General features: G+C 39.6%; 1 protein-coding gene across 2 annotated transcripts; it reads left to right on the top strand.

The window, feature by feature from the left end:
- The first annotated feature begins 372 nt into the window (after positions 1-372).
- On the top strand, positions 373-19,512 carry LOC148420779 (insulin-like growth factor-binding protein 4). Of its 2 annotated transcripts, XM_088420316.1 has the most exons (5): positions 373-849; positions 943-1,204; positions 11,879-12,042; positions 14,854-14,979; positions 17,155-19,512. In XM_088420316.1, the coding sequence occupies exons 1-5, from the start codon at positions 847-849 to the stop codon at positions 17,290-17,292; spliced, it is 693 nt and encodes a 230-aa protein (XP_088276442.1). In that variant the 5' UTR covers positions 373-846; the 3' UTR covers positions 17,293-19,512. The 2 variants fall into 2 exon arrangements, with proteins under 2 accessions (XP_088276442.1, XP_088276441.1); XM_088420315.1 differs by having other exon boundaries at positions 373-1,204.
- Positions 19,513-21,437: the final 1,925 nt, after the last annotated feature.

The following is a 21,437-nucleotide window of genomic DNA, read 5'->3' as shown; positions in this document are numbered from 1 at the left end:
CTGAGGCAATTCAAGCTGGAGTTTTGCGCATTCTTTCAAACAAACATGAGCACACACGTTTGCTGTTGTTATGCTCCCACAGGTGAATGAGGGGTCCGTAGAACGTGTTTGTTCTGGTTTCGAAACATTTTGTTAAGGGAAGGAGAGTTGCATTTGCAAACAAGCGGAGCAGAATTCTGCCATTTCCTTCTTTGTGCACTCAAGGTTGAGAAAAGAACAAGGGAGGGCAAGTAAGATTGCGTTGGTGAGTAGGAGAACGGGAGAGAGAGAGAGGTTTAGTCTGGCTTTTCTCTGCTGAGCCTTTCAGCTTCTCTCACTGTAAAAAGAGGCGTGTCCATAGACCAGTATAAAGTCCAAAGAGAGCCACTCAAGTTGAGCCATTCTCAGGCGCCAGATCTTTGCACTGCACACCAGCAAGAGGAAAGACCGTCGTTGCTCTTGAAAACATTGCCTTTCGGTGATTTTTACAGCTGGACACTTGTTGAGCAGATTTTTGGCTGTTTCAACAGAGATTGGGAAGAACGGACTTGAAGAACAGGGTCACGCTGGTGAATATTCGCTTTACCACAACAAAAGCTAGTTCTCATCATCACTGCATCCGCCAGCTGAGCAGATCAAGAGCAAGCTTCTATTTCAGTGCTGTTCCACTGAATCGGTGGGACAGAGCAGCAATACAGGCGAGGCATTGTGTCCCAAGCTGAAAATATCAAAGCCCATCCTGGACAAAGAGTTTCTGTCAACCCCTCGTTGGGCTCCAATCTGCTGTTTTGAATTAGAAGTGACCTAAAGCCGAGCGCCAGACAGGAACGTAAGGTGACCGGTGCACAGGATTCGGTGCAGGCTGCCATGGTGCGTGAGGGTGGTGTGGCGGTGGCTCCATCCTGCTGGGGCCTGTGGGCTTTTGCCACTTTGATGCTAGTGGCACTGTGCTTGTCCGACCAGGCCATCCGCTGCCCCGTGTGTTCCGAGGAGAGGCTAGCCAGCTGCCAACTGCCGGAAAACTGTGAGGAGACGGTGCGTGAGCCCGGCTGCGGCTGCTGCCCCACATGTGCCTTGCCGAAAGGGGCGCACTGCGGCGTCTACTCGCCGCGATGTGGCGCTGGCCTGCGCTGCTACCCGCCGCAGGGTATCGAGAGACCGCTGCACTCGCTCATGCACGGCCAAGGGGTTTGCACGGACGAGAGGGAGCTGGAGGAAAACTCAGGTGAGTTTCTTCCTTATCTTTTGGATTCCTATCAAGAGCCGCCAATCAAAGCTGCTGGATGTTGAGCTTACCTGCGAGTGGCCTGGGAAGTGTTGTTTACACTGATCTTAGCGACGACCCACACAGCAGCTCCTTCTGCATGGGCCTGTTGGGGGCATGCACACAGTCCCCCTGTTGTCTTGCAGCCACTTGCTGCGAAAGGGGCCCTGCAGCAGGATCCAAAGCAGAGCGCTGTGCCGATAGCTGGTGTAGGCGTGTATGCACGAGGGGACATCTGCTGCTCGAGCGCACGGTCTGTCTGACCTTTTGACCTACGAGGTGGAGTTTTTAAAATATGCATTCATTAAAGGTGGGATTAAAAGGTGTAAATGTGTGTGCGTTCACACAATCACGCCAGTGTCTCAGATCCTGAGATTGTGCAGGCAGTCGAAAGCCTTTTGGTGGTTGTGGGAATGTGAGCATCTACGCCTGCGTGTGTGGCGCTGTGTGTGCGAGAAGGCAATAAAAGCTGCCGTATCAAAAGACTGTAATGGAGTGTGGCCAGTCTGGGGCTAATAGAGCTCTCAGCAATCAGTAATTCACTTGGTGCTATCTTTTTTTTTTTCATTGCTCATCCTCCTGCTGCATAAGTTTTAAATTTGCGTCTCCCCTTGATGTCTTGATAGCACACCTCTGCACAGAGTTTGTGTTATCCCCTGTTGTTTTCCTACAGCACACATTAAGGCCTGTTTTCACTTCTCCACCGTGGTATGCCTTATCTGCATATTCCTTTCCAGTTCAATGGACTTTAACTTCTCCCCCCTGATGTAATAGTTCCACCTCTTGCTATTTCCTTTATTCCAAACAGAGTGGCGTTGATTTCCTTCCTTCTGTGCGAGTCAATTTATATGAAGTGTCGTGGACGTGGTTCCGAGCTATTCACATGTTGGTCGTGCGTCGCTTGAACAAACTGGTAAACGCGCAGTCTTTCGAGCAGAACAACAAAGACTTGGATCGGTCATTAAAACACTCCCAGGACACTCATCTCCAGTGCAGCATCTGTTTCCACTGCCCACCACCCCCAGCCCCACCCCCAGGCCCTAACAAGCCTTCGAGTGCATCGCCCACCGCGTCCAGCTCCTGCAGGAGGATGAGCTCATCAGCACTCATTCTGCCAGAGCTGAAATGAGAGCCTTCTGCTCTCCGTGCAGGGCCAGCATAGGTTAGGCCAGCACATAGCGTGACTAAATGGAATCAGAAAGATGAGGAAAGCTGTTTAGTGCATGATAAAAAAGAGAAGAGGTATGTCCTAGTACTGACCAGATTCGTAGCACGGATGTAGCTTGAAATTGTAAATGACTGGCTTTGATGTTGTTCTTAAGGGCCAAAAGCTTTTTCGCTAAGTTCAAAAGTCTCCTTTTTGATGCCCTGAAATCTGATCACTTAGTTTGGTTAGGCTACATGCTTCTTGTTACCCTTGGGATCATGAAAAAGTGGGGGAGAAGTCCCCAATACATAGTAAATGAATTCTTCTGGGAAGCCACTCGAATCCATAGCACAAGATTGATTGGCATATTTACAGGAGTATAGAGCCAGTAAAATTTACAGTGCAGAAGGAAGATGAAAAGAAACAGTAGACAGAAGGGGTAGATTTACTTTATGCTTTATTAAACACAGGGGGCGAATCTCCTGAATACGTGCCTGACGGTGCCTCACTTAGCAACAGTGAACACGCTGGATAAAAATAGAAGAGGGTCTTTACAATCCAAGAGAATTCACTCTAGATGAATGAAGGAATCTATGATAGGAGCAGGTCTCAACAGCTGACTGAACACAATGATGTATGGCCAGGGTCAAAGGAGTGTGTTTGTCTCTGAAATATGGAGACCATCAATTTCTTATCCCCACCGCATTTTCATTGTAACCAACTCCCACGAACCGGCTGTTGTACTTCGTAGAGGTTTAAGACCTATTTCGTGATAATGCCCCTTCTTTGAAAGTCTATCTTAATACTCAGAATAAGTCATTGTGTGTGTGTGTGTATTGGCATCTGGGCCGACATTCCTATCAAGTCTTCAACGGTTTGAAACATAAATTCTTCCTTTTGTGAAAACATAACAATATTATTTACAAATGGATACAGATGGTACGGATGAAAACCTTAACCTTTTCAAGAGTAAAGTACGAGAGAATAAAATAAGGTCTGTGAAGAGTCTGTCTTGCGTTTGCCTGCTGAATAAATAAATAAATAAATAAGCCCATCCTATTATTTAGAAATTGTGTTAAGCATGTCCATTGTCATGATTTTGACGATTTCATAAATGCCTCACAGTACTTTAGTGTTCTGTATTTGCTTACTCGGAGCGCTGGACTGCATTTGTACAGCTGTGGCTCTTATGGGGGAGTAAGCGTGATCAGCTACTTGCCGTCCCTTTACGCACTGGGACCCCTCGTAGCGCTGCAGCTAAGAGATTCACAAACAATCCAACGTTGAGCTTTCTCAAACACAGTGAATTCTTGGGAGGAAGGGGCAAAGAAATTACCTATTATCCTTAAAATAATGTATAATACACGGAAGTAAATGAAAAAAATAGCTAAATTACAGTATATTGGATGCGTTAGAGTGTTCAATGACCACTTGAAAGTATATTCCAATAGCAGGTAAGGACATCATCTCAGATTTGAACGCTTTAAAATCTAGGGAAATTTGACATCTTAAATGATGAAATTGGGCAAAAATGGGCCTCAACGCCAAAACAACCCATTATTCCCATTAATCTCATAATTTCCCAGTTTGCTTTTTTTACTGTTGTTGATGTGTGTGTGTATATGTTTTTTTTTAACGTCAAATTATCGCAACGGGAACTTTGATTTAGAATTTTTCAATTAAAACTTGAAAAATAAATAAAAACAAAAAATTAAAACAGGAGCTGAGACGGGAGTAGATTACAACTGCTGCCCTCATTGGTCGATGGTCATGCCAGGATCCAATCATGTATCTTGTAGGAATACCCGTCTCCCTCATGAAACTCACACTCACTGCTAGGAGCGCAGCTAGAGAGTAGAACAGCGCTGCAGCAGAGCGTTGTAAATCTCATACCTAGATTTCTTTTGCAATGAATTGGAATTTCAATTATAAACACTGATTGTTATCATGTTTGGGTCAGCTACAAGCTTCACTCTAATTAATTTGAACTGGAAACAGTGTGCAAACAATAAAACAACCTAACTTTGGTTGATGATGCCCCTGAAGCTGGAGCTTAGGCTAAGGGGCTGATTACATCTGTTGAGAGGTCAAAATTCATATTCGTTTAATTGGTTAAAATCTAAGATGATGTCCCAACCTGCTATTGGAATTAGCTTTTCAATCGACTTTAAACAGTTTCTGAAAGTTTAGGGTCAAGTTTAGGGTTTGAAATATATATCTGGCAAAACTTTAAACATGGTTGAATCAACAATGCAAAAAACAACCAGTTTGCCTCCAAATGTTCTTTACCTACTCTGACTTTACTTATATATCGCATATGTTGCACGTAATGAATGCATATATGATATTCTTTTTCTTTTCCATGTGCAATAAGATTTCTTACATCAGTGGTTCTCAAAGTGGGGTCTGTGGACCCTCGGGGGTACGTGAAATAATTTGGGTTATTAATAAAAAAATGTATATTTTTGTTGATTTCATTATATTTTATATGATATTGCAAATGTATTCATGACTCTTCAATAGAGCAATACATTCAAATGGTTTATTACATTTTTAAAAACGTAATCATTCTTAAATTCGCCAAATAGACCCACTTAATACAGCTCCTCAAAGAGTTTGATAATTTAGTTACTATATGTTTGGCAGCAAGCTGTGGAAAATAGACAAAATTTGTTATAAGGAAGCATGCAATTTGCAATTTACATATTTTGTAAAGTTCAATATGGGTGAAAAGTAACAATTATACTTGTTGTCAAACTGAATATGTTGGCGAATAAAACGAGCACTTAATTGATTTTTTTCTGTTTTGTTTTGTTTCTACAAAGATTTGCAATGGGGGTTCTTGGAAAATTTGCTTTCCAAAAAGAGGTCCCTGACTGCAAAAGGGTTGAGAATCCCTGTCTTACAGAATGCAGACAAAAGTGTGAATCCCAGAGCAGGCCAAAAGTGGGAAAACACTTACTACACCGGTCTGCAGTTCACAAAACATGGTTTGTTTTGAGTTCACAGAGGCTTTGATCCAACATATTTTTGGTGGGAAGAAAATGTTTATTTGGATGATGAGCCATCTGGAAGACTTGTTTTTCTCTATTTGTTTTTGGCTAATTGGCATTACAAAATGTCATTCGGAATATTTGGCAGCAAGGCTACTGCCATGTTTTTCCTTAGTGGTACAGGACCTTCATAGAGCTGCTGATGCTCTAAAGACTTACAGTATCAATCATTATATATTCATCCTCACTTTCTGTGATCCTTGCTCAGTTTATTTTAAGAATCTTAAGAAGAAGTTGAAAAGAATCCTGTACAATGACGGCATGCGCCTCGTTCAATTCTTTTCAGATGTACAGTATTCTTTCTTGCGGAATAAATCAACAATCTATCCAACGAACCATCCCTGCCCTGCTCTGGGTGGATTCCTGACTAAAAACACAGTATACACCTGGAGATCTGTTTTGGCATCAGCTGGAAAACTGGGAAGTGGTCCGAGCAGCATGTGGCAATATAACCACAGCACCCCCCCCCCCCCCCCCCCCCCACACACACACACACACACATTTCTGTTGATTTACTTTTATGTTTCGAATTATGCAAATGAAGAGAACTTTCATTGCCCTTTTACAACACATTTCTACAGTGACTTTATTGAAGAGTGTTGCTGTACTTGCTTTAAAGTTGGGCCAGGCTATGTTGAGAGAGGATTGCTACTTTGGCATTTGATGTTGACTCTGAAAAGGGCGTTCCCGTTTCCTTGAAGAAAGTCTGGGTGGCTTTTGAACTCCCAGCCAGATAATTAACACACACACACGCACACGTATGCACATGTGCACATTCACTCACACAAACACATGCCCGCACACAAGAATTGTTTTGTTAAATAACCTGTGCAATGCAATTAGTTATTCTCATCCTCCTTGATTGAGTGTTTTTTTAAACCTAAAACTACTTCAGAAATTATGTAAAAATGAAAATTAAAAAAAGTAATCTCCCATGTTTTTCCTTCACGACAAATAATTTTCTTCTCTCATTTGGGGTTTAACAAACGCATTCCAATGACTATTTACAAGTTGCCGTAATACTTTACATAGTCATCAAATTTCAAACCTGCAAAAATAATTGTAGTTTATCAAGAAGGGAAAAATTAAAACACATCTTTGCATAAATGCGTTGGACTTCTTCCATCTTCATAGTTCCGGAATGAGGTTCTTTGAAAAGAGTTGGACCACACTGAAGAGAAAAAAAAACAAAAAAAAAACAACAAGTGCAGTGAATAAAAGAAAGGCTTGTGATCCAGAGCAAACCACACCATATTTCAACCATGGCAGAGGCAGGTCTAGTGCCCATTTTATATACAGACATTCAATACAATCAGAGCTGTAAAACACCTGTAGAAATTAGACTTTAAAATTGTTTGAAACTATGGCACTATGCTTAACAGGTCAAGGTGTGTAGTGGTTCACTTTCCTGAATTCATGCATGACGTCAAACATTTCCAACAGTCTGTATCCTGCTATTTTAAACTTTCTACAGTAACTATAGGTTAGCATATGATCACTTTGGCACAATGGCAATTTATTTTTTTAATAATATATGAGTTATTTTGGTGGGCCTAAATCTTGAGGTGGGGACTTTGTCAGCCCTGACAGACTGTCTGTCAGACCCTCACAGATGGATGCCCGCTTTGCCGATGGACCGATGAATGATCCAAATGCTAAAAAAAAGATGGCTAATTAAAAATATCTTAAATGCAATTTTCATTCGACGTTTTAATCGTTGGGATAGACCTTACATCAGATGTCCGTCATATGTCCGTCAGCCCGCCACACCCCTTTTTTGCTTCCTGAAATATTATTCAACTACTTGGATGTTTATCTGCTATAATGCTGCATCTTTATAGTACAAACTGCAATCAGCCTGAAGTAAATGAGACAATAGACACTTTAACGTACCACAAAGGAGTGGTTCAGTCGAGTTAATAAACTGGTTCGGTTCTATTCGCAACTTGTCATTTACGGCTATAGCACAACTGACTTTACCAGGGATTTATTTGTAGTTTTTCCCTCTCTTAGTCCTGGTTTCAGGTTTCTTGTTGATAAAAGCATTCTGGGAGGTGTTTCAAGTAATCAATGAATGCAGAACAAATTTGCATGCTTTCAACTGATTAGCGTTTTTAATTCCCTAATTAAAGACATTTTTTTTGTAAATTCACCCTCAGCAATACTTTGATTCACTTGTAGTGCACGTGACTGATGCAATTTAGACGCATTTCAATGAAACCATCATCTATAGTTGTAGGGCAGGCAGTTATAAATGAGAAAAGACATCCACCATTTGAGAGTCATGTAAAGCATGGTATTGCCATCCAGTGGACGTGATTGTTAATTGCACTTTTGTCTTCTGTATAAAACAGGATGGTGTATTATAGCCTAGGGTTAAACTGCTTAGTTGGCTTTGTTTTCATGTTACACTTACATTACCGCGTTGTGTTTAAATTGCAGTGTAACTGTAGAGCCACAGAATTGGTGCTAACTTTAAGTATAAGTACTAAGACAGAAAAAAATAATTACGATGAGTGTAAACAGAAGTAGACCAGAGCTTGATGAACAGAAAAGAAGAAAAAAAAGGGTCAAATGTCACTCTCTAGTGGTAGCGGAAGGTTAGGCAGATTTACACTGACGGATTGATGAACCGATGATTACAATTTTGTTTTCCTTGTAAAAATGATTGTTTTCCTTGACGGACCGACAATGACGGAAAGGGGGCAGACTCTGAAGGATGACAGACCAGCAAAAAAATATAAGTTGCCCACTTCAGTATATTTTCAACCCAGAAGTAAAACCTTCTCCCTTAAACCCTGTCTCTACCTTTGTTCCCCCTTTCCTGACATCATCCTAGTGCACCAATAACTGCTGGGAGAATGTGGGTGTGTGCTTAGTGAGCATGGGTGGTACAATGGCAGTCTACAACAAGTGACGTAATAAAGTATGGACCCTGTCGTTTCCTCCGCTCGGGGTGGGCTGGTACAAGTGCGAGCACAGTAAAGAGCAGGAATGCTCAGAGATGGGTGAAAGGGAAAAAACAAATCTAAAATGTGAATTTGCATGATACATGCCCACCAAAAAAAAGTGTGACTTAAATGGGAAGTCATGTTTAAAATTTCTCTTACTCCAACATCAATACCATCACAAATGCCACATGCCTAAACTCAGACAAAATTAAAGCCGTCATCGGTTGTTACATCAGTAAACAGCGAAATGGATTGAAAAACAGTAGGTCTCGCAGCCCAATTAATATTTCATGAGCTATTAAGATTAGGATAATGCAGGCAATGGATGGTCCGAGTGATATTTTATAATAGAAGCATAATTCAGATGCTAAAATTTCAAGTTATTCCAGTGCATAAAGGAGCAAATCGAAACTAGCAATCAATGACTAATAGTCTGTCAGATCAAGTAACTGACAGCCATCTTTTGCTGGCGCAGTGAAACGCTCACACTTTTACAAAGGAACGCTGAAATATGTTACTTTCGGTACAACATATCGCGCCTTGCTTGTGGGGTGTCTGGTTGCTTTATTGACCTAGTCCGAGGGATTTAGGGTGGACATCACAAAGGGCGCTGATGAGTAACATATTCTCAGAGAGCTGACCTTTGACCCAGGCTACCACAGCCACCCTGGGTCATTTGGTTTTAAAGCAATAGAACTGTTATTGGTTTGGATCAAGGAAAGAAGAGCTCTGAAAAAAAACATCTATTGAACTTACATTGGCTTTTGACTTCATCAATCAATCAAAAACTTTGTGGTACACTTCTTTTAGGTGTCTTAAAATAATTTTTGTATTGTTTGCTGGACGTGTATGAGGAGTGTCAAGTCATTCAGATGGTCTGAACTCTGCTTTGAAGCAGTTAGTGGTTGTGTATATCTCCACAAGCAGACGCAAAATAAAATAATATCGTGAACACAAAAGTGTTGAAAAGATTTGCACTGCTTTGACCTCATCTTGGGTCAGGTAGAGTTCAACCATGAGTTTGGAAAAACTACTCATCTAACTTTGAAGGTTATAGTCCTATGTTTCCATTGGTGCCAGATACTAAAACATAATAATCTAACTCCTTTGTGTTTCAAAGGGAAATGGGTAAATGAAAATCTTGACCTAATGTGGTGGGTCAAACCCTTAACCCAGGTGTTGGATATCAAGAACCCAGCATTGACCTTTTTTGGACCCCCTAACTTTGAAATGTGCATTACCTGTATCAATAAATACAATGTTTTCTTCTTTACTTTAATTACTGTGTTTTAATTGCTGACCAAAGGCAAAACAATTGAAAAAAAGAACAGGGAGTGATGATGTTGTTGTAATAATGATGCCGCCAAGAGTATTAAAAGAGATCACATTATCCTATCCAAAGAAGTGTTGACTTCCAAAAAGAAAAACAACACTTGAAGCAACGAACAAGACATCCCACTCTTGACCCACTCTCAAATCACATTTCTCTATCAAGTGGGAGTGCATGCTATCGGAAGTATGAAGAGACAAAAGAGAAGAATGACCAATTTTGAATGAAGGAAACAACAGAAACAATGCTGCCTCTTGCAATAGGAAGTGCTGATGGGCAAAGATTAAAATCAGCGGGACTAAAAATAAACAAAACCGACAAGTCCTCAGACACGCCAAGAGGGAAATTTTTAAAACTAACTTTAATGAATACAACCATCACAGGCTTTCTGCAACATTTGCATTAATGTGATGTACATTTTTTGGATTTTTTGTGTGTGTTGCAGGCATGAGAATAAAACTCAACTTTCAAAAATTTACACCATTCCAGTACTGACAGAAAATTACAACATACCTTCATTTGTTGTATTGTTTGTTTGCTTTAACCCTGGGTGTCCGGGGATTTTTCACTAGCCTGGCCTTATTATCACCAAACTTGGGCTGACTTTGAAAGGGTCATAACATCGTCAAATATCAATATTTATTTACTTTTAACCCCTCAAAATATTCAGTGGCCTCAGCCCTATCTATCTATCTATCTATCTATCTATCTATCTATCTATCTATCTATCTATCTATCTATCTATCTATCTATCTATCTATCTATCTATCTGTCTGTCTGTCTGTCTGTCTGTCTGTCTGTCTGTCTGTCTGTCTGTCTATCTATCTATCTATTTTCCACTTTGGGGGTGGGGGCTTATGTAAAAAAATTGTAGGAATGCGATAATAGCAAAAGTAATTACTCTGTATATTTATATATTTGGGAAATCGAAAAAGGAATATTCATTATGTCATAATTAGAGTATTATGACTTTTGAAGACTTTTGCATTATCAGAGTCCAGGCTAAGTCAATCATCGAAGTCATTCAAAGGCTTGCCAATATCATGGGTTGGACGCTATCGCCGCCCAGTGGTGTTGGGTTGCCAACACAAAAATTTCTATTGTGCTCCGTTCGCAAGTTGCCATTGGCAGGATTAATGCAAAAATCCGGGGAAATGCATGAAAAGACATCAGGTTTTCCATATGTCTAAAATTAACAATATTTCCAGTTTTGAATGGTAGTAAATGAGCCCGACATGGGCTAAATTTGACATCTGCAGGGTGAACCTCTCGACTTCCTGTTTGCAAGCATTTAGAAAGGATAGCAGGATGACATGTTGAAGGTTGTCATGTTTTGACAATCTATGCAGTATTTTAGCCTCCTACTGAATTTTTGCGTATGCTTTTCCTTTGACATCATGCGTCAAAAACATACAAAAGCCCAAGTTGGGTCAAATTTTCCCCCAGAGGATACTGTAACTGTGCATTTTTAATGTGTGCCATCTTGCATTTTATCTTGAAGCACAATGAGTTCATGTTTTCATGATATGTCATATACAAGTCAAATTGACATACATTTAAGACAAGCAAAAAAAAAAAAAATCAAAGCCAAATCCCCACGGTTAGCAGGCAACAGCACTCTGTGTTTCTCTTTGCCAACAGTGTTTAATTAGATACCCGGCAGGGACCTTGCATAGCAAGCAGCGCGCAAATCTACAGCTTTTATAGTTTAGACCGCTTTGATTCCAGTGCCAGTCTATAAAACGCCACAGGTAATAAGCTGGAAGAGCAAAACAGTGCCAAGTCTTACAAGCCACAGGTGAAATGAGTGTGGATGTGTGCACAGTGAGGAGCCCATGCACGTACACATACACAGCAGTGCCCACTTACAGCATGACAGTGCAAATACTCTTTAACAACCTCCATCTGGAGGGCTGGAGGATGAAGAGGGAGGGGACATTTCCTCAGGAAGCAGCTGGCTGCCCGAGGGGCCACAGAACTAAGCCGAAAGAGGTAAATGTGGTGCAGGCCGCGACAGGGTTGCTGTCATTCAAACAACCTGGTCAAATGTGACATGGCTGCAGAAATGAGGAAGCACCAGGCAGGAGGAAAGTAACTGTGACAGTTACCATAAGGTTTCATTCTAATTGATGTTTTACTTGTTGTTGTCTTTAGTGATGGAACGGCAGGACGAAATCATCCCCGAGCACCCAAACAACAGCAACATCAGATGCAGTCCACAAGACAAACGCTGCATACAGAAGACCCTGGCCCGACATCCACCAAAATCAACAAATCAGAGGAGCAACACAGCAAGAGAGGAAGCCAAGGCCGCACTGGTGAGCAAAAGACCTATTCGGGGAATAATGCATTTACAGTAGTAGTCTTTATAGTGGAAAATTAGTATTTAGCTTATATTATTATATATGTTTCTTTTCTGCATATTTATATATTTTTTATTATTGTGTTTGATTTTGCTCTATTTTTGCTTTTGTGTATTTTTGCTTTTGCTTTTATGGTTGGTTTTCTAGTTCCCAGCATAATTTTGGGGTGGTTTATGAAGGTTTCCCTTAATCCGTATTTGAGATGGGAATCGGGATGTTTTTTCTCCTTATTTTTTATGTTTTTTATTTTTGTGGATCAATGTATGATCCATAGGGGGGATTGTAATGGAAAATTAGTTTTTAGCTTCTATTATTATGATGTTTTGTTGTTCATTGACCACCTGGCTTTGGTTTTAACAAAGGCCCTTGTAATGGAAAATTAGTATTTAGCTCATATTATTATGATGTTTTGTTGTTCATTGACCACCTGGCTTTGGTTTTAACAAAGGCCCTTGGGAACTTTCTGTGCAACTAGACATTCTTGAAAGATAAGTCCAACAATGACATATCGTACTCCATGGCTTTGCCTCCCTTTATGTTTTAATTACTTCCACTCTGAGGTGGGTTTTCTATCTTGTAGGCGTTCACTCCTGTATAAGGATCTTCATTTTTACTTATCCCTGAACACCCCTTTGCAGTCCATTTAGCTGTTCTTTAGAAAGAAACCCGAAAGGACAATTTGTTTTTCCAGACTTTTTTACTATTCTCACCGAAAATCTTTTTTCTAAATTCCACAACATCTTTCAATATTAGACTGATTGAATGTCTGTTGACGTGTGCTAATATAATTTCTTGCAAAGACAGAAAATACCATACTACATGTTGTCCTCCATGCCCAGATATAGACAATGATGTTATCATGTTGCTGATGATGGTGGCACAGTAGATGTTAATATCCCTACATTTTTTCCAAATGTATGTTGAGAAATGCTGTTCTTTTGCTTGTCCAGTTGTTCATGTTGTTCAAGTGGTGAACTACACCACATCCTTGCTTGTGAACAACTCAGCCTTTTGGGGGCACCTCCTTTATTTTATAGCTAGTCATGACATTCACCTTATTCCGATTAACCTGTAGCAGATTCCAAACAGGGCTTTTTGAGCCTTCCTCAATTTTCCCAGTCTTTTTGCTCCCGTTTCTCTGTCTCTCTCTGTCTCTCTCTCTCTCTCGCTCGCTCTCCAATTTGCAGACAGTATGTTAATACTTAGGGAACTGTGTCAAATGCCTTATGTAACTGGTTTGAATAGGGAAAATGGGGAGGTAGAGAGCCATGGTTTTATTAGAGGCACCCGGAAATCTAATTAGAGTGAAACTCGTAACTGACCAAACATGATAACAATCAGAGTTTACACTTGAAATGCCTAATTATTCCAAAAGAAATCTAGGTAAGAGATTTACAACGCTCCGGTGAAGTCTCTTTCCTCCTCTCCCTTGTGCCTATCTAACAGCGTGTGTGAGTTTCAGGAGGGAGATAAGCACTCCTACAAGACACGTGATTGGCTCCTGGGGTGACCATTGACCAATGAAGGCAGTAGTTGTAATCTACCTCCGCCCCAACTCCCGATATTAGGTAGACCAAAAGAAGAGTGCCTGTCTCCCTGAAACACACAGGGAGAGAGAACAGCGTGGAAGCAGAGCGTTGTAAATCTCTTACCTAGATTTCTTTTGCAATAAATTGGAATTTCAATGGTAAACTCTGATTGTTATCATGTTTGGTCAGCCACAAGCTTCACTCTAATTAGACTTCTGGGTACCGCTAATATAACTGTGTCTCTCTGTGAAACTGCAGCCAAAGGGATGGGCACGAGAAGGGACAACAATACAGATAATGTATAAGGGGCGGAATGGCTCGGTGGTGGAGTGGTTGTCTCTAAAGCGCTTTGAGTATCCAAGGTAGAAAAGCGCTATATAAGTGAAAGTCCATTTACCATAAGGTTTAATTATTTAAGATTCAAGTAAATTTGTGTACTGCAGAAGTTCGATGTCCGAGGAGTCTTTCTGGCATGCAATAATCCTTCACATCGTGTCTTCTGTGATGCACTGAGGGCGCGATAGGGGAGGCGCAATCACTAAAATAGGGTATTTAAGAACACGTGCATAAAACGTGAGGCCTGTATGACTATCCGAGATCATCTTTGAGCATACATAGTATTTGTGAATCATACAAAGGGTTGACTCAGGTAATATGGCTTTGTTGAACATTTTTTTAATGAATTTCGCCCCGTATGCTGCAAATATTTGGATAACGAATAACGTGTAAGCTTGAATGATGTTGATGTAGAAAGAACACAACAACACAGCACAACATTTAATGTAGATATTGAACTTATCTATTTCACAATGATTTACTGATTTTTCTTATTCACTACATTAATTTTACATTTACTGTACTGTCCATTGACTGAGTAAGCATAAATATGTTACGGAGGTGATTTTAAATGCTGAATACAAATATGCAATGAACTCCATACAGTTTGTGATCGTGACATGTGAAAAACCCACAAAGAAATGAAGAAATCTTCCACTTAGTGACATTTTGAGGGAATTAACCAAAAACGGTCAAGTATGTCATTTTCATTCAGTTTAGTTTGACGTGTTTATAATGGTGCACTTTATTGCATTATGGAGAATTGTGCATAATATGCATTGTTTTCATTAGCTTGTCTCTGACATAATTTATGAAACAATAGCCATGGATGAGAATGAGCATAAGTGTTTAGTACACAATAGTAGTTCAATGTTGGCTGAAAAATGGTGTCTCCCCTCAGGCTCCATGTCGTGCTGAACTCCAAAGGGCACTGGACAGATTGGCATCCAATTCCCGCACTCATGATGATCTCTTCACAATTCCCATTCCCAACTGTGACAAGAATGGAGATTTCCACGCTAAACAGGTCTGTGACATGACACCCACAATTCCTGACTGTTATTAATTTCTAGTAAATGAAAGACTGATGTTTTTACGTCAAGTAATTCCTACATTGGCAGTAGACTGAGCCTGAGAGCAAACATGCCTGCAGCAGATTAGATATGGCCATATGAGTACAAAATCAACAAAAATGTGTCCAAGTAGACACCCGTGTGAGGTCACCAACACTCTTTTTCCCCCCTTAGCGCACATGATTAAAGATTTACTTTCCTCTCAGAAATCAAGAAGAAGACATTGCATACAAAAGGCACTCTACTCAACTGCTCATGACTCATTGCATTGCAACAATGGAAACGATTAGGTTTTGGACATAGTTTCTTCTATGTTGGTATTTTTCTGCTTTGCCAAGATTCTGCAACAATTCAGATAAGCATGACAATACAGGCGACGAGTGAGCGAGACTGAGACCGTTGATAAGATTGCTTTGAGTTTTGTATGCAATCAAAGCATAGCTCTGAAAAGGCTCACATCCTCACCAGGCTGACATATACTGATTGAGCAACATGGTTAAAGTATCCCTCTCTGCAGAAATTCAGAGAAATCTGTTGACTGCTAGAAACTGCGATTAAAAAGTACTGGGAAGTAAAGCACGTCATGAGGGACAACTTCGTGGAAGAGTTGCTCGGGTGTTAACTCGCCTGAAATGCCCTCTGTAATATGGCGTTTAAATACTTTTTCAAATGTCTTATCTATGTAGCACTGGCGCAAGCAAAGAAAACAATTCCAGTGCTTGGATTATAGTAAACCCTTTGAGATTCAGTTACTCAAAATGTGTCACTGATATTCTTTATAATTAAAGACAGTCTATAAACCGCAGGTGTCAAACTCAAAGGTCAGGGTTGAGATGCGGCCCACTGCATCATTTTTTGTGGCCCGCTTGAGGAAATCACCTCTTTCTACTCGGCGCTTCTTGCGAAGTGGATTTCTTTTCTTCTCACCTCCATATTACTTCGAATCTACGTTGCGCAACATTTAACACCTTAATATTCGGTAGAAAATATTTTACTATGTTAATTTGTTGTTTATAAGTCCATTGTCGGCACCATTGTGTATATCAGAGGTGTCAAACGCATTTTCACTCAGGGGCCGCAATGAAGAAAATCAATCCTCAAGCGAGCTGGCAAGGTACAATCTTAAATCTACAGTCTTAAAAACGGTGTCATATGTATATTTTGGCTCTGTGAGCCAGCCTGGTTCCAATTCTTGGTGAATAGTGGGGGTCAACTGTAAATATACCGTTGAAATGTCCATCTAAAAAAAATGAAGATGAAGTAGTATAACTTCCTTTTGTGGTCTCTTATGTATCTCAATATGGCATTTTTCTTAGGTTGCATTAAATAAATGGAAATTTTCTGTGATCTTTTTTTCCATTTGTTTCTAAAATGCATATTTTCACAACACACATAAATGAGATGAACTGAAAATTAATAAACAAAAGAATACAATAAAAGACAAAAATCCAGAGGAAGGACAATGCACCAATCAAAATCTGTGGTTGTATAACTTCTTTGCAAGGAGTGCAGTGAACTGCTAAGAATTGAACAGAATCAAATGTAATCGTAGTGTTTCATTTTTGACGCTGGGCAACAAGAAGATTTCATGATGTCATGTCAAACACATTGGCGCGATGTGCTAACTTCTGAGCTGTAAATAAAGTAAATTTAAAAAGAAATACAAGACTGCTTGTTTATAATACAACAGGGACCAAAGCTAAACGTTTGCTGATGGCCCAGATGGTGACCCACATCTTTTCCTTTTCATAATTCGACTAATGGTTTCAGTTGTACTCACGTTTTTTTAATACTTCACAAAATCCTCAAGGGGCGGACCCGCCATATGTTTGACACCCCTGATGTGATGAAGTAATTATGCACCGATTTTACAGACATAGCAGCCCTACTAACAATGAAAGGTCTTGCAATATAAATGACTTTGACACCACAGTTATAATTCCAGAAAAAAAGAAAAAGAAAAACCTCTATTTGCCAAAAGACACGAAACTGACATGGGCCAAATGTGACCAGCACTTACCCAGCCGTTGGCTTGGAAAAATGACAGAAATGCAAACTGACTAATTAAGTACCTTGGTGCATGTGCGAGGAGTAATAAGATTTAAAAATACTGTCATTTCTGCCCACAGTGTCATCCGGCACGCGATGGGCAGCGAGGAAAGTGCTGGTGTGTGGATCAGAAGACGGGCATGAGATTGCCAGGTCCGCTCGAGCTGCGAGGGGAACTGGACTGCCACCAGTTAATGACTGTGACTCTGAGGGATTGAAAAGCAAGGGATCCCATGATTATTTTAAGGAGCAGCTTAGTCCTATTGGTGCTTTTGAGCAATGTAAGGAGATGACCACGGTCTCACTTCATTCCAGGCCTACGGTACTTGAGCTAGCGCAACAAAAAGAATGAGTTTGAAATTGAAATCAGTCTTTCGATGTTGTTGTTCCGTTTCTATGTGTAAGTGAGTTTTCTGGGCACTTGTCATGTATTGTTTCTACAAAGTGATATTATGACCTGTAGTCATTTGATACTGTAAATGCTTTAATAGGTGGCTGTTAAAAAAATGCACAGAAGGGAAATGTTTCTTTTCCTCAAGTATTGAGTAGATTAAGATCTGGAAACCAAACATTGTATGCATGTCCAGTTCACCCAATGGACACTATCAAATAAAATTAGTACAAAATGAGAGAGGCCAGGTTCTTCTTCCATGAGCAGCCATGATGATATGCTTTTTATAAACGTCAATGTGGAAAGCAAGAGCTGTTTGAAAAAGCATAACACTAACACTTACTTGTGAGAGCACAGAAAATACTGTATACATTATTTCTTCTCTTTGCCAGCGACTTTTCTTTAGTACACTGGTCTCAAAGGACCGAAATGTAGGGCTAAAAGATCTGGTAAATGTCCGTACGATAACTGTTATTTCTCCAGCTGCAGTCAATATGCTAAATGACTCTGACATATCATACTTTGATATATTAATATGCACATGTTTTTCAGACTGTTTGATGTAAGACTAGGGCGGTGGGATCGACTTACTGTGCAAATAAGTGCACAATCTATACTTTATCGGACCATTATCAATTTGGAGCTGGAAGACTTTGGAGTAATTATTGAACGTGCTAGTCATATGAGAAATTGGCTATTATTGGAAAGTACAGATCCAGTGTGTCCTATACACAGACATGAGAAGAGAATGAGAGTTAAGTTTCATTGAAAAAATGTCTCATGTCATCATCATGATCATCAGCGTCACATTCATAGCTAATACATTTTATCTTCTGTAAATTGGTGGGAATAGTTTCAAGGTACAGTACATGCATTGGTAAAATGTTTTAAAGGGCACTTCAAGACAAGTTGATAATAGCGCAAGAATAAAGGTTGTCTTCCAGTGCAGTAACATTAGAAGAAAACTTAAACTTACATATGCTGTTTTGTAGGCCAAAATTGTTAAAATTACCATCACGCACAACATTCAGCTTAACTATACCGAGAAGTCCTGAAAAGTGCCATAAAGTGAACTTGTTAATCACAGACATAGCAAACGTATTACACCTTTCTCTAAAAATTAATTTCTAGAATTTATGTAAATATGCTGCTTGATTATTCCTGTCCTTTTTATGTCTCAACCCCAATTATGTTTGCCAGCAATTCAGACCAAGGAAAGATGAAAGGTTCCAGTAAAACATCTACACAAGGTAGAACATTTTATTTCTTCATGATCGTGAACAACGATAATCCCAAAACTCACAATTCTAATAGCATTTGCTTGGATAATATGAAAATAATAAATGCAATTTTATTACATTTGTTTGGACATAGTGTAGGTTTTTTTTATGGTGATCAATGCCTTACTATCAAATCAAATAATGTTTTGCTGCTGTTATTATGCTCATTGTAAGAGGGCTGACCACCAAACTAAGACATATGTTTGTTAGACAATAAGAGAGAGAGAGAAAGAGAATCACCGCGACAGCTTTAAAATACTGTACCATAGACCAGGGCAAAACAAATAAAAAATAAAAATAAATCAAACTTTCCCAAAGATCACTAATACTGATGTTGGTATTGAACATGGAATTGTGCATATAGACAGTGGCCATTTGTTAACTAATAGTCACAAACACAATTGACAGTCCATATCCAACTGCCTTTGAACGCTAACAAATGGTTTTAATTCTGAAGACATTCTAACTAAATAAACTGTATTCAAGCTGTATGCCTCTTGATCTCTAACTTTGCTTTACTGAACCGTAACCATAATTCTTACCAATAGAATGTGTAGAAAATGACGTAATGTTTGCATGCATAAAAAGAAGCCAGAGGCTGAAAAGAGATCCTGTGTGTCTTGGGCTGATGTATTCAAACACTGAAGTGATCAACAATCTGTAAGCAAGTTTTGCATCTAATGAAATTATTCAATCTGTGGTTCTTGTTTATTTGATTAAAAATGTAAACATTGTAAAGTAATAATTAAAACATTTTAGAAACCGCACTGCTGATGTTGTCCTTACTTGTCTCTTCAGTAGCAAGATTTCAGTTTGTACATACGTTTACTGGTTTGGTATCATCAAATGTGAAATGCACTGACAAAACTGTCCTCACTTGTCAAAAAAAAAAAAAAAAAATCAAACTATTCACATTTTCTACTTCTTACTATTCTTAAACCCCCCTGAAATTAAATATATATTCAGGTAATTGTTTTAATCTACATTTCATCTCCTGAGGTGTTTTATTATTGCTACTTGTGTCTGTGTTTTAATGAGCGTAATTTCATCCTAATGGGAAATGTGTCAATTTGTCAGGATATTATTTGCCATTTGGTGTTGCTTGTGTCAGCAGAGATTAGAAAATGACCTTGAGTTACTTCAACTCTGTGCTGCAAGCGTTATGGTGCAGGGGTATGACCAAGTGAAATGATCTTTTCATCTTCAAAGTTAACAGCATTCATATTTGATTTTACTTTCATCCCATCTCAAGCATAAAATGAATTCATCACTCTGCCATGGACAGATCATTTGTCATTGTCATTGTCGTTGAACATTACATGAATTGGCTACAACAAGAAGAGAGAGATCAAAACATTACACCATTCACATTATATTATTTACATTACATTATAACATGCCATTATTACATGCAATCGATTTCAAAACATTTCCGTTGAATGTAAAAATATACTGCCTATATCTTCCTTTAGTGAGGTTCTCTGCTCGCTTGGAGCCCCTTGTGTTTGTGACATAACTTGCTTTAAATACACCAAATTAAAAGTGGAAACATACTCATTACAGAAAGAGATCCTGGGACAGACAATTAACTAGATTTCATGAGGATAAGCCTTTCGAATGAAGGATTACGTTTGTCAATGTCCAAATCTTGTGACGAAAACATTCTAAACAACACTGCTGTATGTAAGTCAATCTTCTATTTGTTTTTGTGGTGGAGAATAACATTATGGGGTAATTTCACCTTTATTGCTCTCCAGTTTATTTGGAGACAACTTAACCGGGGATGCATGAGCTAGCTAGTCGGACAAAAATCTTCTATTGTCTTTGACGACAGTTTTTAACCTCTTGGATGCTGGAAAATGAAGAAAAAAAAGAGACCATTAGGAGGGCATTTTTGGAGCAATCTCAAAATATATATTTTACTCCAAAACATCTGTTTGCAGCGACCCGGTGAAAGACTTGTTGGCACATCTGCCTCACAGTTCTGAGGTCCCAGGTCAATTCCAGTTTCCACAATTTCCAGCCTACCTGTGTGCCCTGTGATTGGCTGACAACCAGTTCTGGGTGCCCCCGCCTACTACATGAAGGTGGCTGGGATAGGCACCAGCAAGCCAGCGACCATAGTGAGAATAAGCAGCTAATGATAATGTAAGAATGGACATCTGTTTGGCATACTTGCAAAACTTTATTTGCCAAAAGGCAGACACCGGATAAAGTGGAAGATCATGGATGGATGGATGGATGTATGGATGAATGGATGGATGGAATCAATCTATATAGGTTGCAAGGTGATCTGTATGGTGGCCCTGATGTGCAAATCATAAAACAAACAAACAAACAAAAAAGGTAATCACACACAAATAAAAACACATTACAAAACATTGCGAGAGACGCACACAAGGAAAAAAGGGCACACAAGAATAAGAGGACACAAGAAAAAAGGAGCACACAAGAAAAAAGAGCAGTCACAACCACAGTGTGGATGAAGGTCGGATGGATGGAAGAAAAAAGGAACACATGAAAAAAAAAGAGCACACAAGAAAAAAACAGCACACAAACTTTTTCCTACCAGACGTGATTGCTGAAGGTGGGAGTAAAGCTGATTAAACGTCAGGGAGCAACTTTACTGGATGTGCACAATGTTCGTATTTGAGCAGAATGTTATTCCTGTGACAAGTTATTTTTCTATTTT

This window comes from Hippichthys cyanospilos, chromosome 7 (assembly GCF_059441005.1).
Source record: "Hippichthys cyanospilos isolate Australia breed blue-spotted pipefish chromosome 7, RoL_Hcya_1.0, whole genome shotgun sequence".
In the NCBI taxonomy this organism is placed as follows: Eukaryota; Metazoa; Chordata; class Actinopteri; order Syngnathiformes; family Syngnathidae; genus Hippichthys; species Hippichthys cyanospilos.
The sequence above is the reverse complement of the archived record's forward strand: the minus strand, read 5'-3'. Positions and strand labels throughout refer to the sequence as shown.